At 33.5% G+C, this 14496-nt stretch overlaps 1 protein-coding gene across 1 annotated transcript in view; it reads right to left on the minus strand.

Annotated features, from left to right (window-relative positions):
* Nucleotides 1–2728: 2728 nt before the first annotated feature.
* RNF138 (ring finger protein 138) overlaps nt 2729–14496 on the minus strand; it is a 31090-nt gene continuing 19322 nt past the window's right edge. The window contains exons 4-7 of the mRNA XM_077753828.1: nt 7527–7583; nt 6598–6709; nt 4977–5084; nt 2729–2917 (exon numbers count right to left, since the gene is read on the minus strand). Of these exons, the coding sequence (XP_077609954.1) occupies nt 2849–2917; nt 4977–5084; nt 6598–6709; nt 7527–7583 (346 nt within the window). The 3' untranslated portion in view covers nt 2729–2848. The remainder of the gene's footprint in view (nt 2918–4976; nt 5085–6597; nt 6710–7526; nt 7584–14496) is intronic.

A 14496-nucleotide genomic window follows, 5' to 3' on the forward strand; every position in this document is an offset into this window, starting at 1 on the left:
ATTGCATAATCAGAAAACTGTACTGACACTAAGTAGTATCATGGAATGAGTACTTTATTCATATTTCTATTATGAGTTTTATACTGCATGTATTTACATGTTTTCTGGGTCACACCTTCTACAAAGGCTAAAATGCCATAACCTCCTCAAAGGGTTTATTCGTTGAGTGGCAGCCCTAATGGATTTCTATAAAAGTTATGATTCAATGACGATAATGGATACTTGTTAAGCAGCCCAAGAGAATGTGACGTTGTGCTTGGCAGTATGTTCTTACAACCCTGATATCTTACTTAAGGGTAACTTCTCCATATAAAAATGTTTATTAGCCAGTTAACTAGCTTTCTGCCTGGCTGCTAAAAGGGCTTGAAAATCTTGCTGCATAAACACTTGACAAAAGAGCCTTCTAAATTTATTAACATTTGAAATAAAGATAAAATAGGTTTATCAAGTTAAATCTAACATGCAGCATCAGCATGTGGTAGCCTTCTCCTCTCTACTTTTTTAAATGCAAAATGATGGGTTATCTCCTACATGTCTTCTAGGGTGAGTTATGAGAATTAAATGCTATCATCTTTCCCTCTAGACAAAATTTTAATTAGACACACAAGTAGGAGAAAACCACTTTTAATTGAAAAATAAAGTAATACATCTCAAATAAGACTCTGTTTAACAACATGAACTGTAATTTGCTGAGGGAAATAGCTTTCCTGTAAAGCTATTTGTGAAATTTAGGTATCAGAGTATCAACACAGTTTCCCTCCTTTATTCTGACTCAGCTAACAAACATATTAAAAATAAGGACTTTCTCATGAATTTAAGCTGTAAATCTGTAAAGCTTGTTCTTATTTCTAATCCACTGACAAAAGGTGAGATTTTAAACAAACATTTCCATACTGAAGAGTTCCCAGATAACAGCAGTCAATGTTTTCCTTCTGAAAATGCTTATAGGAAAGACACACAAGACTGTTATTGATATTTTAACTAATCCACAAACTTCAAAACACAACTTCATCAAGATGATTTCTACTACAATTTTCCTTTAAAGAAGTTGTCAAATCTCAGAATGGGTTAACTTGATATACTGGAAGTATTAACTTTGAAAGTTCTAAAGTTATTGCTTTAAACTGGAAAAAACCTATGGTCAAAAATCTTTTTATAAGAGTTCATTAAACAGCTATTCTTACAATTACATTCTTGTAACTGCAGAGAAAATGTTCAAGCACATAGTAAACATCACTCTTTCGAATGACAGAACAAAGGCATATGTTATTAAGATGTATGGCTTTTTTGGTGATTATTACTACCTATAGTCATAGACTGAAAAAGGTTTTTATAAAACTCCACTTCCAAAATTAACATTTTTATTAAATCAAGTTAAAAAAAATGTTCACTGTAGAAAAGTCAACAAGGGTTTTAACAAAACCAAAATATACCCTTTCATACAATATATGTATATATTAGCAGCAAACTACTTCTGAGATTTTCTTTTATGTTATTTTAGTTATTTTAAAGAAAGCATAAACAATGCATATTAGTATGGAATGTCAGCTAATAACACTCTTTATCTTTCATTCTGTGATTTAGGCCTTCTAGTACAAGTTATTTTATAATTCTTATTAATAAATACGAAGAACAAACCCAGTTTTGACTAAAAAGTAGTGAAACAGAATGGCTGGTAACATCCATCTCATTACTTCATAGTCATGCATTATCTTTGAGAATAACAAATGAGCACCATTTAACAAGGTAATTATGTACGTGTGTAAATTCAGTTTTAAGGTGTAATAGTAGCCAACTAGACCACTTAGCATTTGACTGTTAACCTTTTAAAAGTTTGGGGATATACAAAATGTTATTCAAATCAGATAAATATGTCAATCCCATATTGCTTGTATATTTAAAAAACCTTAATAGAAATTCTGTATATAACCTGACAAATTGCATGCATATGTGTGTATATATACACATACAAAAGTGTATGCATATATCCATATACATCTTTAGCTTTGAATGAATTTCTCAACTGAGATGAAGCCAAATCTCTCATTTAAATATAGATGCAGAATATGATACCACCAACTGAAAGTTTCTAATGAAAGTTTCATCTTAGCTAAAGAGAAACACTGGCTATTGAAAACTCTGAGGCCAAAGAGCTGTTCTTCAGCTTTACATTTACAAATTAGTCAGCCAAACAAACAGGATGTGAAATTACCAACGGCTCACCAAAGAAATTTTTCTCTTAATATTTCCTTCTAAAGCAAAAAGGAAATATCTTTACAATGAACTTTCACTTTTTAAGGAGTTATTAAAGAAATCTCACTAAGTCTTCAAAAATACTAAACATTACATAAATACAATCTTCTTATAGTTGAATTCTTCTGCTAGAATCTGTATTAAAAAAGTTTCCTTTGGATTGTTTCATTTAGCACTTCAAGTCTCCATTCTGCAACTCTGATAACTGGCTCAGATTGGGTAGGTTTAATCAATCACATCTTTCAGGAGGTGCTATTGTGTTACCGGTGTACAAGAATGTCAATGGCAGAACTGCACCAAATTCCAAAAGCAACATAAGGAAAAATTCAAGAATGTATAATATAAAAAGAGAGAAGTACAACAGGGAATCCCTTTTTTTTCAATACATTAATGAAATATAATCCTTTCAATATTTTTTAAAGAATATGTCCTTCCGTGTTTTAGATGGCCCACCTTTTTAAATTAAAATACTAAATCAAAAAAAAGAATTACTTTTATTAATACACACATCAAATTACTGAAACGGTGACTTCATGTAGTTTTCCCCTTAAAGATGGCACTTGCAGGTACAAAGATGCAGAGTTGTCTACAGCCTTCAGATGTTTACTTGAAAAGATTCTTCAACAGCAGTTTGATATTGGGTTTCCTCATCTAGCTGAAGATTCTAAAAACAATGACATTAACATGTCAAAATATATAGAAAATATTCCACTACTCAATACTCTGCCCAATACATTACACATACTTGAAATGGTTTACGTTTATAATATATACTGTCCTTTAAAATTTAAGATCTAAATACCTAAACTTTAATAAGAAATTAACTTCAGTTGTAATTATTTAAGAATAACTGATACACAATACATTGTATATTTTGGAGAATGAAATTCGGAGTTATAATGCCTTATGATAAGGTTGTAATTAAAAGTACAGTGAAAGGTAACCCACAATCATAAGTGATACATTGTCATCTCTAGAAAATAATGCCAAATGTCTAAAAATAAATTCATTTTAAAGAAACTAAGCATTTGTTGAATTAAGAAAACTGAATGGCAGCTTTTTTTAAAGTTTATTTATTTTGAGAGAGAGAGAAACTATGAGTCTGGGAAAGGCAGAGAGATAGAGAGCGAGAGTAAGAGTGAGAGAGAATCCCAAGCAGGCTCCACACTGTCAGCTCAGACCCCAACGTGGGGCACGAACCCACAAACTGTGAGATCATGGCCTGAGTTGAAGTCAGGTGCTTAACCAACTGAGCCACCCAGGCACCCCAATTATTAAGCAGCTTCTTAATATTAACATGAAGCTAAAAACTATAGCTCACTTAATCTTAGTTACATCACTACCTTTCACTTAAACAATTCTATTTGCTATCAATTATGTCCTATCAGTTTGCTTTAATAGGCTGCCTCTGACAGTTAATAATTAGTATTAATAATTAAAATTATATACTCTTCTGTGGCAAAAAAAAACAAAAAAACCCAACCTGATAATTAGATCAAAAGTGGTTCACAAAATAGACTTTTGTTTTTTCAAATCATAGTTCTCCACAGTAAACTTTCTTAAAATGAGAATTTAAGAGTCTACATTTCATAAAAATGCTAAAATTTTAAGGGTGCATCTCAATTTATCATAAGTGATAAATTTGAGTTGTTAGTTTAAAACAGTATGATTAAATATGCATATTCCACAAAATAAAAAAATATTTATCAAGAATGATATAACCTTGGAGAGTAAAGTATTAAATTCTATTCATTCCATTGTCAGAATTGCACATGCCTGTGCTTACTACCTAAACTAGAAAACAAGTATCTGTCATTCTTTGTCATGATTAATACTGAATTAGATAAGGTTTTAATTCACTGAAGTTGAATTAAATGTACTTTCACAATAAAACAAATCATCTAATTTTTTAAAAAAATGATCCTGACACATTTAGGAGGTAGAAAGTAGCCATGTTTTGATTTAGGAATCCATTTCTACACTGTGTAACTTCCCTTGCGCAACCTGTTAAAAGCCATCACCTAAGACCAGAATCTACTCAACCTGCCTCTACTTAATAATTACACTCCCTCATTTTTAAAAAAGACTGTACCTCATATGAATACAAGAAATTTATAATAATAAGCAACTTGGTATAACTTGAGAAATACATTCCCCTTCATCTGTTAAACCATTTTTACTTCCCTAAGCAGCTATAGCTATCCCTTAAATCTAGACAGTCTTCATACATATGAATCACCATTTGGAAAATCTGGGGGTTTGCTCTTCTTATATTATCTCTCTAGCATAGGACGTGAATAGTAAATTCACCTTTTACTACTCCCACAAACCAAAGTTAGTTCACCTCTATTATAAAAACAACAGAACTTGCTCTATAACCATCCAGTATGATACGACAGCTTGTCTCAAAACTCAAGTCTAGATTGAAAAAGTTAATTTAACTTAATATTTAAGCAGTATTTTCTTAAGCTTAATTAAAAAAAATTTTTTTTACAGTTTATTTTTGAGATAGAGAGAGACAGAGCATGAGTGGGGGAGGGGCAGAGAGAGAGAGGGAGACAGAATCTGAAGCAGGCTCCAGGCTCTAAGCTGCCTGCACAGAGCCCGACATGGGGCTCGAACCCACAAACTGTGAGATCTGACCTGAGCCGAAGTCAGACGATTAACTGACTGAGCCACTTGGGCGCCCCAGTATTTTCTTAAGCTTAAAGAATTTTACTTACCACAAATTCTCCATAATCAAACTGATGTCTTTGATTTAGATGACTAACGAAATTTCTAGTAATCTGGCTAGGATCTCCCCAAGGAAGAGACACACAAATAGGACACGTCTATGAGAAACAGAATGTTTTAAATAAAAAAATCATAAAAATAACCAAACATACTAATTACTGAAAGTATTAAAATAACACAGGCTTCTGTTACCGAAAACATCTACATGAAAACCATTTCTAAGATCCAAATTTTAAGACAAGATCATTTCTGGATCAAATTACCCCAGATAAATTATAGTAATATAATACACCAAGAAGAGAGATCTTATACATTCTATTATTTTAATCTCTGACTACCCAACTGTTTGAATAGAAACATCACACCCAACCTTTAGTAATACCATTCATAGTGGCTATCATTAACCAGTATGTAATCTCATTTGAGCCACAAAGGACTATAATCATTATGACTTTTTTATAAGTAAAATGAAAGTGAAGTAAACTTTGAATTATATGCTTAAGGTTTTAATGAAGGCCATGCTAAAAAGTCAAGGGATGATACACTGAAATAAGAAGAAACTTTTGGTAACTGGTCTCTAGCCAAAGTTTGTTCTGTGTTAAATATAAATGCAGAAACAAAAATTTGCTAGTGCAGAAACAAAAATTTGCTAGTGTAATATAAAACAAATGAAATCTCTTAAATGTGAGATGTTTTCTTGAGATATCTTTGGCAATTGTATCTAACAGTAATGAGAGCAAAGTAGGTGGTATATCCATTAGTGCTATGTGAGAGTAAGGGCAGCCTCGATAGTTACTGAGGCGTATTCTTTCACACTTTTCTCTAGTACATCCACTAAAACTGTTTAGAAATATCTATAATCCTTAATTTATAAAATTTTCCTATTTTCTTATTTCTGAAGAAAATATTTATGTATCAAAATGTACACCTGAAAAGGAAGTATCTCTTCCAGTTCAGTTTCTCCTGTCCCATCCACAGCTGAAATCACTTACCTATGTAACTCATGTTCCAAAAGAGGACTTGTAGGACCATTAACACAATGTTGGAATCCCGCACTCCACTCTGTCTCCCTCATTCATCAAAAAGGTCTCTCACCCCTTTCTTACACAGCCTCAAAATGGCATCAAAAAGACATATATCCATCAAAAAGAAAGTACAATTCTTTTTCTTCCTTACTTTATGCATTCATACAATAGATTCCGCAAGGATACAATTAAAAATACCTTCTGACTGTATACTTATTTTTAAGTGTTTTCATCTGCAGCAGATCCACCAGACCAGACCCAGTTGTCTGCATTCTCTAGACTAAGAAACTGAGAGGTCCCAATAAAGTTTGGTTCTGCCACTCCTCAAATGAATTCCCAGCTTACCTTTCATTATTTCACTCTCCTCCAGGCTATTCTCCTACATTACCCTTCCAAAGCGAGTTACTGGAATTTTAAGTATCTCATTTTGCTTCACAGACATCAATTTTTTGTTGACAAAAACCTACCTTAATGATAATGCCCTATCCAAATTTAAATCAACTCCTTTCCCTGTACACATGAAATGAAATGAAACAAATGGAACAGTGTACTTAAGCAGAAGAACATCTTCAACATATGTACTTACCACAGGAACTATCTGAAATAAGTGATTACTGTTACAGTGATCCAGTAAACGCTGCCGTGTAAAATTTGATTCTTGACACAAGGGACACTTAAAGGTAGGATGCCCAGAAGAACTAAAAAACAGTTTTAAATGAATTGTACTTAATTTGAAATCATAACATAAAAATGATGCTTTCATATTCGGACCAATTACTGTAAGCTTCTTTTTTAAAAAGTTACACTTATTCGACTATTTAAAATTTTGAAAAAACTATTTTCAATAAATCATCTACAAAAGATGTTCCCAAACAATCTCAGCTTTACAGTACCTTAAAATGTCTCAGGACATTTTTTTTCATGGTACCTCTAGGCCTAAAACAAAAGCAAATCTAGCTGTCCCACTTATTAAGCAGTTAGGTCCAAACACCTTAAATTTAATCATTTGTGTAAGGCCAACAGATGTCACTACAACTCCCTTGGAAGTTATAAATATGCTGTGGTGTCCCACTTTGGACACCCCGATATCTAGAACTCAAAATATTTAGACTCCCATCAAGATCACATCTTTAGCTTACTCTAGTCTCTAGAAATCTAACATACAAAATTCATAGAAAAAGTGAAAAACAAAAGCATCAATCATCAGAATGATCAACGTTTCAAAACACTTTGAGGATCATGCATTACTGATGTTTAAGACCTCAGAATTTCGGCAAGAGGCAGTTCAATATGGACAACTCTACCTAAATTATGCATGGAAGAAACCTGACCACAGTGAAAAAGGAGAGCTAAACTATTCTAATTTAATATGATCTGTAAAAGCATCTGCAGCATTTATTTCTAAATTCCCAACTTCTACCATTGTCTGATGAATTCGCTGAGTAAGAAAATTTAATTAAGAAATCTATTTTTATAAAGTGATAATTTATTAAAGCAGAATTTTCGAAAGCTTACCTTGTATTCTCTTGATAAGGTTCTGTGTTATCAGATGTAGATGTTTCACTCCTATTACTTAAGAAACATAGAGGGGAATAGTTAATACCTCAAATAATAAAGCACATTACAGATTCATTAACTTGAATTGCTAATGAAAATGACTAGTCTGAATTTGTTTTAAAAGCCTGAACTTCAAATAGTTTTGAACTGTGAAATAATTATGGCATCAGTTACTTTTTAAATAAATTTGGGTAAGAAGACTGCTTATTAAGTCCTTATTCATGTCCTTTAAAATTAATTTAAGCAATTACAAATAAATAATAAGAATTTTGCAGAATTATCTTAAGTCCATAGCATGATAACATTTCCCCAGGTCCTTCAGACTTTCACAGTAAGAGACTCTTCTACCTAGACTACTAAGTTTTTGAATGCTGGGGTTGAGGCAAGAATCTGTGAACTTTCTAACTTGTAACTAGGATATGGTTTAAAGTTGTGGCCTACAGGGGCACCTGGGTGGCTCAGTTGGTTAAGCGTCTGACTTCGGCTTAGGTCATGATTCATGGTTCATGAGTTCGAGTCTCGCGTTGGACTCTGTGCTGACAGCTCACAGCCTGGAGCCTGCTTCAGACTCTGTGTCTACCTCTCTTTCTGCCCCTCCCCTGTTCATGCTCTGTCTCTCTCTCTCAAAAATAAACATTAAAAAATATTTCCAAAGTGGAGTAGGTTTAAGAAAATATTTAAATGTTCATATTTTCCAAAAAGGAACTAGGCTTTCCAGCATTTAATATACAGAACCATTTGACATCCTCAGTTGGACACTGTGCCAGAGCCAAATGTCATATGCAGCATTAAAGAAATCCAGAGCAAAGAGTCAGTATATTCTAAGTGGTGACTGTCACTTATGTATTACAGAACTTCATCAATGTGGTCAATTTTATAGAAACAAGGCATTTCAATAGCAGAGACATTAAAACAGAAATAAAACAAGTGAGCAGAAAAACTGTACCATGCAGAGATTTTTTTATGTCTCAATACCAGAGTTAAAAGTTGTTAAACTCAGAAAACTGGTTATTCATTTTTCTTTTAAAAAAAAACGAACGAAAAACAACAACAAAACCAAGCAGTAGTACTACCTAATAGATGTTATTTTCTTTTTGATTTTTTAAACTTTGTCTTTCATAATAAAGCTGTGTACACCAAAGTTGTATTTGCTGTAGACACCCTTCCAATGCCAGCCCTTCTATGATGATAACCATCTTACCTCTCCAGACAGATCTGTCTTAGGCTGAGTGAGCAAGCAAGCTTCCCAGTTTCCACACTCAAAGAGACTATTAAACCACTATTTTTGCACCTTTCCAGCAGATACTAATCTGTCTCTTTAGGTAAAAGTGGTATTTTAACAATGTGAAGACTATAAACTCAAACTATGGAGACTGAATTTATCACAAATATATGATGATTTTGTCACCAGAAACAGTATGTATCACCGATTTAAAAAAATCTCAAATCTATATTTTTAAACATGGTAACAGATTTTTCTAATTACTTTTAAAATCTTCCAAATAAGGGAACTTGGCTGGCTCAGTCAGTATAGCATGCGACTCTTGATCTCAGGGTCATGAGTTCAAGCCCCATGGTGGGCACAGAGTTTATTTTTTTAAAACTTTAAAAAATAAAATCTTCCAAATAAAGGGTCTCCTGGTGGCTGAGTCAACTGAGCATCTGACTTCAGCTTACATCATAATTGCACAGTCTGTGAGTTCGAACTGCACATGGGGGCTTGCTGCTGTCAGCCTGGCAGTGCAGAGCCCACTTCAGACCCTCTGTCTCTACACCCCCACCCACTCCTCCCCAACTTGTGCTCTATCTCTCATACAATTAAAAATAAAATAAAAGGGGCGCCTGGGTGGCTTAGTCGGTTAAGCATCCGACTTTCGCTTAGGTCATGATCTCGCAGTTCGTGGGTTCGAGCCCCGCGTCGGGCTCTGTGCTGACTGCCAGCTCAGAGCCTGGAGCCTGTTTCAGTCTGTGACTCCCTCTCTCTCTGACCCTCCCCTGCTCATACTGTCTCTCTCTCTCTCTCCTAGAAATAAATAAAAACATTAAAAAAAATTAAAAAAAAAATAAAATAAAAAACATTAAAAATATCTTCCAAATAAACATAATTACTGGGTTCTGAATGTGCCCTTTGAAAACATTTTAACAGTGGTGCCTTGGGTGGCTCAGTCAGTTAAGTGTCTGACTCTTGATTCCAGCTCAGGTCATGATCTCACAGTTTTGTGAGTTCAAGCCCTGCCTAGGGCTCTGTGCTGCCTGCTTGGGATCCTCCTTCTCTCTCTTCCCCTCCCCCCACTTGTGCTGTTTCATTTCTCTCAAAATAAATAAACTTAAAAAAAAAAAACCTTGTAACAACTTCTGATTGGTTTTTAAGAACAACTGCAACATCATTAAGGAAGATGAAAATTTCAACAAAAGCCCTTTTGACATTTAGTGAGTGAAACTGAACATTTTAGTAATTTCAACCTATGACATACTTCTTCCATTTAGATCTGTATCTTTTGTATGGTGGGTATATTTTTCAGCCATGACAGTTATCAAAATCAAGTATCCCCGTAAAGTGAACTTAGTTCCAAATCTCTGACTATGTAACAGTGTTAAACTAAGATTAAAAAAAAATTTTAGGAAGTCAACAACACTGGCTTTTATTAAAAGTATTAATTAAACTTTGAAGAATAAAATATTTTATAACATTAAATAAAGCAAAACTTATTTTTAAAGTAATGATTTCATCTTTATCTCACTTAAATTTTGCATGCTTTATAACAAAGTATCAGTACTGTAAAAATACATGCCTAGTTTTTAAATAAACACACACACACACACACACACACACACACAAAAGGACTCAGGGCTTGGTTTTTTTCATTAATGAGGTATGCCGTCACAAAAGTGATTTAAAACATTTTAACATCAAATTCAATGCCCTTTTAAAATGTTTTCTCTCAGTTCCATCACCCATATAGTTCTCTATTTTCCACTATAACTGTCATTATCATCCTTCCAGCCCTTTCTAATCATCTTGTACCATGTCTACTGCCGGCACCCTACTCATTTACTCCAGGAATGCATCAATGGGTTCAACAACAGAAAACCTATTACTGACAGCACCTTAACAATTAAAATTTAAAAAGATGATTTCAACTGATGCAGAAAAACCATCCAATAAAATTCAATCTCCATAATGTAAACAAAAACAAAAACAAAAACAACTCTGATTATTCACAAAGCTTTTAAAAGTACAAATGCCTAGGGCGCCTGGGTGGCTCAGTCAGATAAGCACCCAACTCCTGATTTCAGCTTAGGTCATGATTTCATGGTTTGTGGGTTGGAGCCCCGCACAGGGCTCTGCACTGGCAGCCTGGAGCCTACTTGGGATTTCTCTCTCTCCCTTACTTTCCCCTCATACTCTCTCTGTCCCTTCCCCCACTCTCATGCGCTCTCTCAAAATAAATAAACATTAAAAAATAAAAAATAAATACAAATGCCTAGACTCTAGATATCACAATATCTGGGAATGGAGCCAAATGTATATATTTTTTTAAATTCCATTAAAGATTCAATTTGAATAGAAACATTTAAGGAGGAAATCTTAAGTTCAGAGTGACAGCATCGTGACACAGATAATAACTATGTTATGTTAGGAAAAAATCCATAGTAATCATAATAGAAAATTATAGATGCATTCTCACTTAAAATAAAGAACAAGAAAAAGGTGTCTTCTATTTAATATCAGATAGAGATCTTAGTTAATGCAACAAATTATGACATGAAGCAATAAGAGATAAAATTGTATTAAAAAACAAAATAATTTTCCATTTAATAAATCTAAAAAATTTCTACCATTATTTGGAACTCTTAGAACTAATAAATCAACAGCTGCAAAATAAAACCCTAATGTATAAATGTGTACTATTCATACTCACTAGTAATAACCACTCAGATTATGAAACAGGAAATAAAAACCATTTGTATATAAACAAAAACTCTTATAAAGTTTGGAAAAGATATAATAAAACATATTTACACATATGATAAACAGATCTCTTTTAGAATACTTTTTTAAATGTTTATTTATTTTTGAGAGAGACAGACAGAGTGGAAATAGGGGAGGGCCAGAGAGAGAAGGAGATGCAGAATCTGAAGTGGGCTCCATGCTTGGAGCTGTGGGTGCAAAACCCAACCAGGGGCTCGAACCCAAGAACTATGAGATCATGACCTGATCCAAAGTTAGATGCTCAAACATGAGACACCAAGGTACCCCTCTTTTAGCATATTTTTTAAAAATGAGAGAGTGGGGAGGGAAAAATCAGTCCTATATGATGTCAATTCTCTCCAAATTAATGTATGATTTCAATAAATTCAACCTCTAGTAACGCTCCTGACCAAAATCTCTACAGAGATTTTCAGGAGATTCAAAGGTCTGATCCTAAAATTCATATGGAATAGCAAAGGATCAAGAACAGCAGACACTATTTTGTACGTAAAACAAGGTGGGAAACTTTCCTTACCCAACATTAAGACTCACTGTTAAAGCCACAGTAATTAAGATAAGCCTGATACTAGAAAATAAACAAATAGACCAATAGAACAGAATACAGAGATGTGTAGGACTGAAATGGCTTTGTAAATCAGTGAGGAAAAATGGACCCAATGAATGGTACTGGGACAAATGGCTAATTGCATGAAGAAAAGTTTTCCTATGTCACGTTATACACCCAAAACAAATGTGAAAAACATAGCTTTAAAGGTTGAAGAAAAAAATATCTTACAACCTTGATGTAGGAAAAGATTTCTCAAGCATGACACAAAAAGCAAAAATCATAGAAATATATAGCAAGACTGGCCAAAAACTGAACAAACACATTTGCAATCAGGAAACAAAAGCAAAAACAGACAAGTAGGACTACCTCAAATTAACAAGCTTCTGCACAGAAAAGGAAGAAACAAGTGAAAACATGACCTACAGAATGGGAGAAAATATTTGTAAACCGTGTATTTGATAGAGTGAATTTACAAAATACATTAGAACCCCCTACAATTCAATTGCAAAGATACTACCAACCCAATTACAAAATGGACTAAAAACTTAAATAAATAAGTCTCCAAAGATGATCTACAAATGGCCAACAGGTATATGGAAAGATGTCCAAGGTCACTAATCATCAGGGAAATTCAAATCAAAACCACAATGAGCTATCACTTCATACCTGTTATGATAGCTATTATCAAAAGAACAAAAGACAAGTGTTAGTGAGAGTGTGGAGAAACTGGAACCCTTGTATATTGTAGGTGGGAACGCAAAAATGGCGCAGCCACTATGGACAGCAGTAGGGAAGGTCCCCCACAAAAAACAAACAAGCAAAACTACAATATGATCCAGCAATCTCACTTGTATTTACCAAAACAACAGAAATAAGGATAGTAAAAACATATTAGCATTCTCATGTTCACTGTAGTGCTATTCATAATAGCCAAAAAGCAGGAAACAATCTTGTGAATGCATAAAGAAACAAAGATGTGAATGGATAGAGAAAATGTGGTATATACATATAATAGATTATTCAACCTTAAAAGGAAATTCTGTAAATGAATGAATCCTGCAATGACATGAATGAACCTCATGGTATGCTAAGTTAAATAAGCCCGTCACAGTACAAACACTGCATGATTTCACTTAAATGAAGTAAGTAGAACAGTCAAACTCATAAAAGCAAAGAAGAGAATAGTGGTTGCCAGAGGCTACAAGGGGATGAAATGGGGAGTTACTAGTCAGCGTGTATAAAACATCAGTTATGCAAGACAGGTTGCTGTACAATACTGTGCCTATAGATAACAATACTATTTGATACACTTAAAAATACATTAAGAGGATATCTAACTAGTTCATATTAAATATGTTTTCCAAAATTAAAAAAAAAGGAAGGAGGCGCCTGGCTGGCTCAGTCAGAAAAGCATGCGATTATTGATCTCAGGATTGTGAGTTTGAGTCCCATGCTGGGAGTAGAGATTATTTAATTAAAAATTTTTTTATAAACGAAAAAAGAATTAAAATTATGTATGACTATGCCTTTTAATGCTAAATTAAACTGAGATAATCCGTAAAGCAAAGTTTTCAAAATACTACAGTATCTCATTTCTAGTCTTTTAAAAATACAAAGAAAAACCTCAAGTTCTATGTTTATGTGGTTTACAAAATGGCAAAAAATATTTAATTCTGAGTAAAAAATATATATGTACACTTATAATGCATATAATAAAGAATTATCATCAATATTATATAAAGAAGGCTTATGAATAAGGAAAAGCCATTTTATCTAATACTTGTACAGATTCCTTAATAAAGATTTAGTCACTTAAAATGTTCAACGTCTTGGAGGGAAGATGACAACATAAGACTGCTTGCAACTTTAATTTTTTCCATCTTTGTGAAGAGCTATATCTGGACTAAACTGTATGAACCTACTAATATCTACTTATTAATGTTTACAAAGAGTCAAAATTAGTAGAAAAAACCTACAAACAGACCAATTTCCAAGGAAGATAAAATGTGTCTAGTATCTTACTGATTGGTTACATTCATCTTCCTTCCCACTCCTCTTCGTCCTCACTTATAGAGGCTTAAAGAAAACAGAACGCATACATTCTTATACATTAAAACCAGAATTTATTGTTATGAGCTAGAAACGGCCTTAAACAACTAGCAGTGCTACGTATTTATTACGACAAACTACCCCATACTAATACAATAATTTTGTTAAACATCCTTCGATATTTATTACTATACACTAAAAGTTCTATCCTGAATGATCTGACTGAAACTAGTGGGCTAGTTTATTTTGGATTACTCATACTGCCTACATATACATAAAAGGGGACTATGTTTTGCTCATCCATGTACATTCTATAACATGTAGAGTGTTCCCAGCAG

This window comes from Crocuta crocuta, unplaced genomic scaffold (genome assembly GCF_008692635.1).
Source record: "Crocuta crocuta isolate KB4526 unplaced genomic scaffold, BGI_CrCroc_1.0 scaffold231, whole genome shotgun sequence".
In the NCBI taxonomy this organism is placed as follows: Eukaryota; Metazoa; Chordata; class Mammalia; order Carnivora; family Hyaenidae; genus Crocuta; species Crocuta crocuta.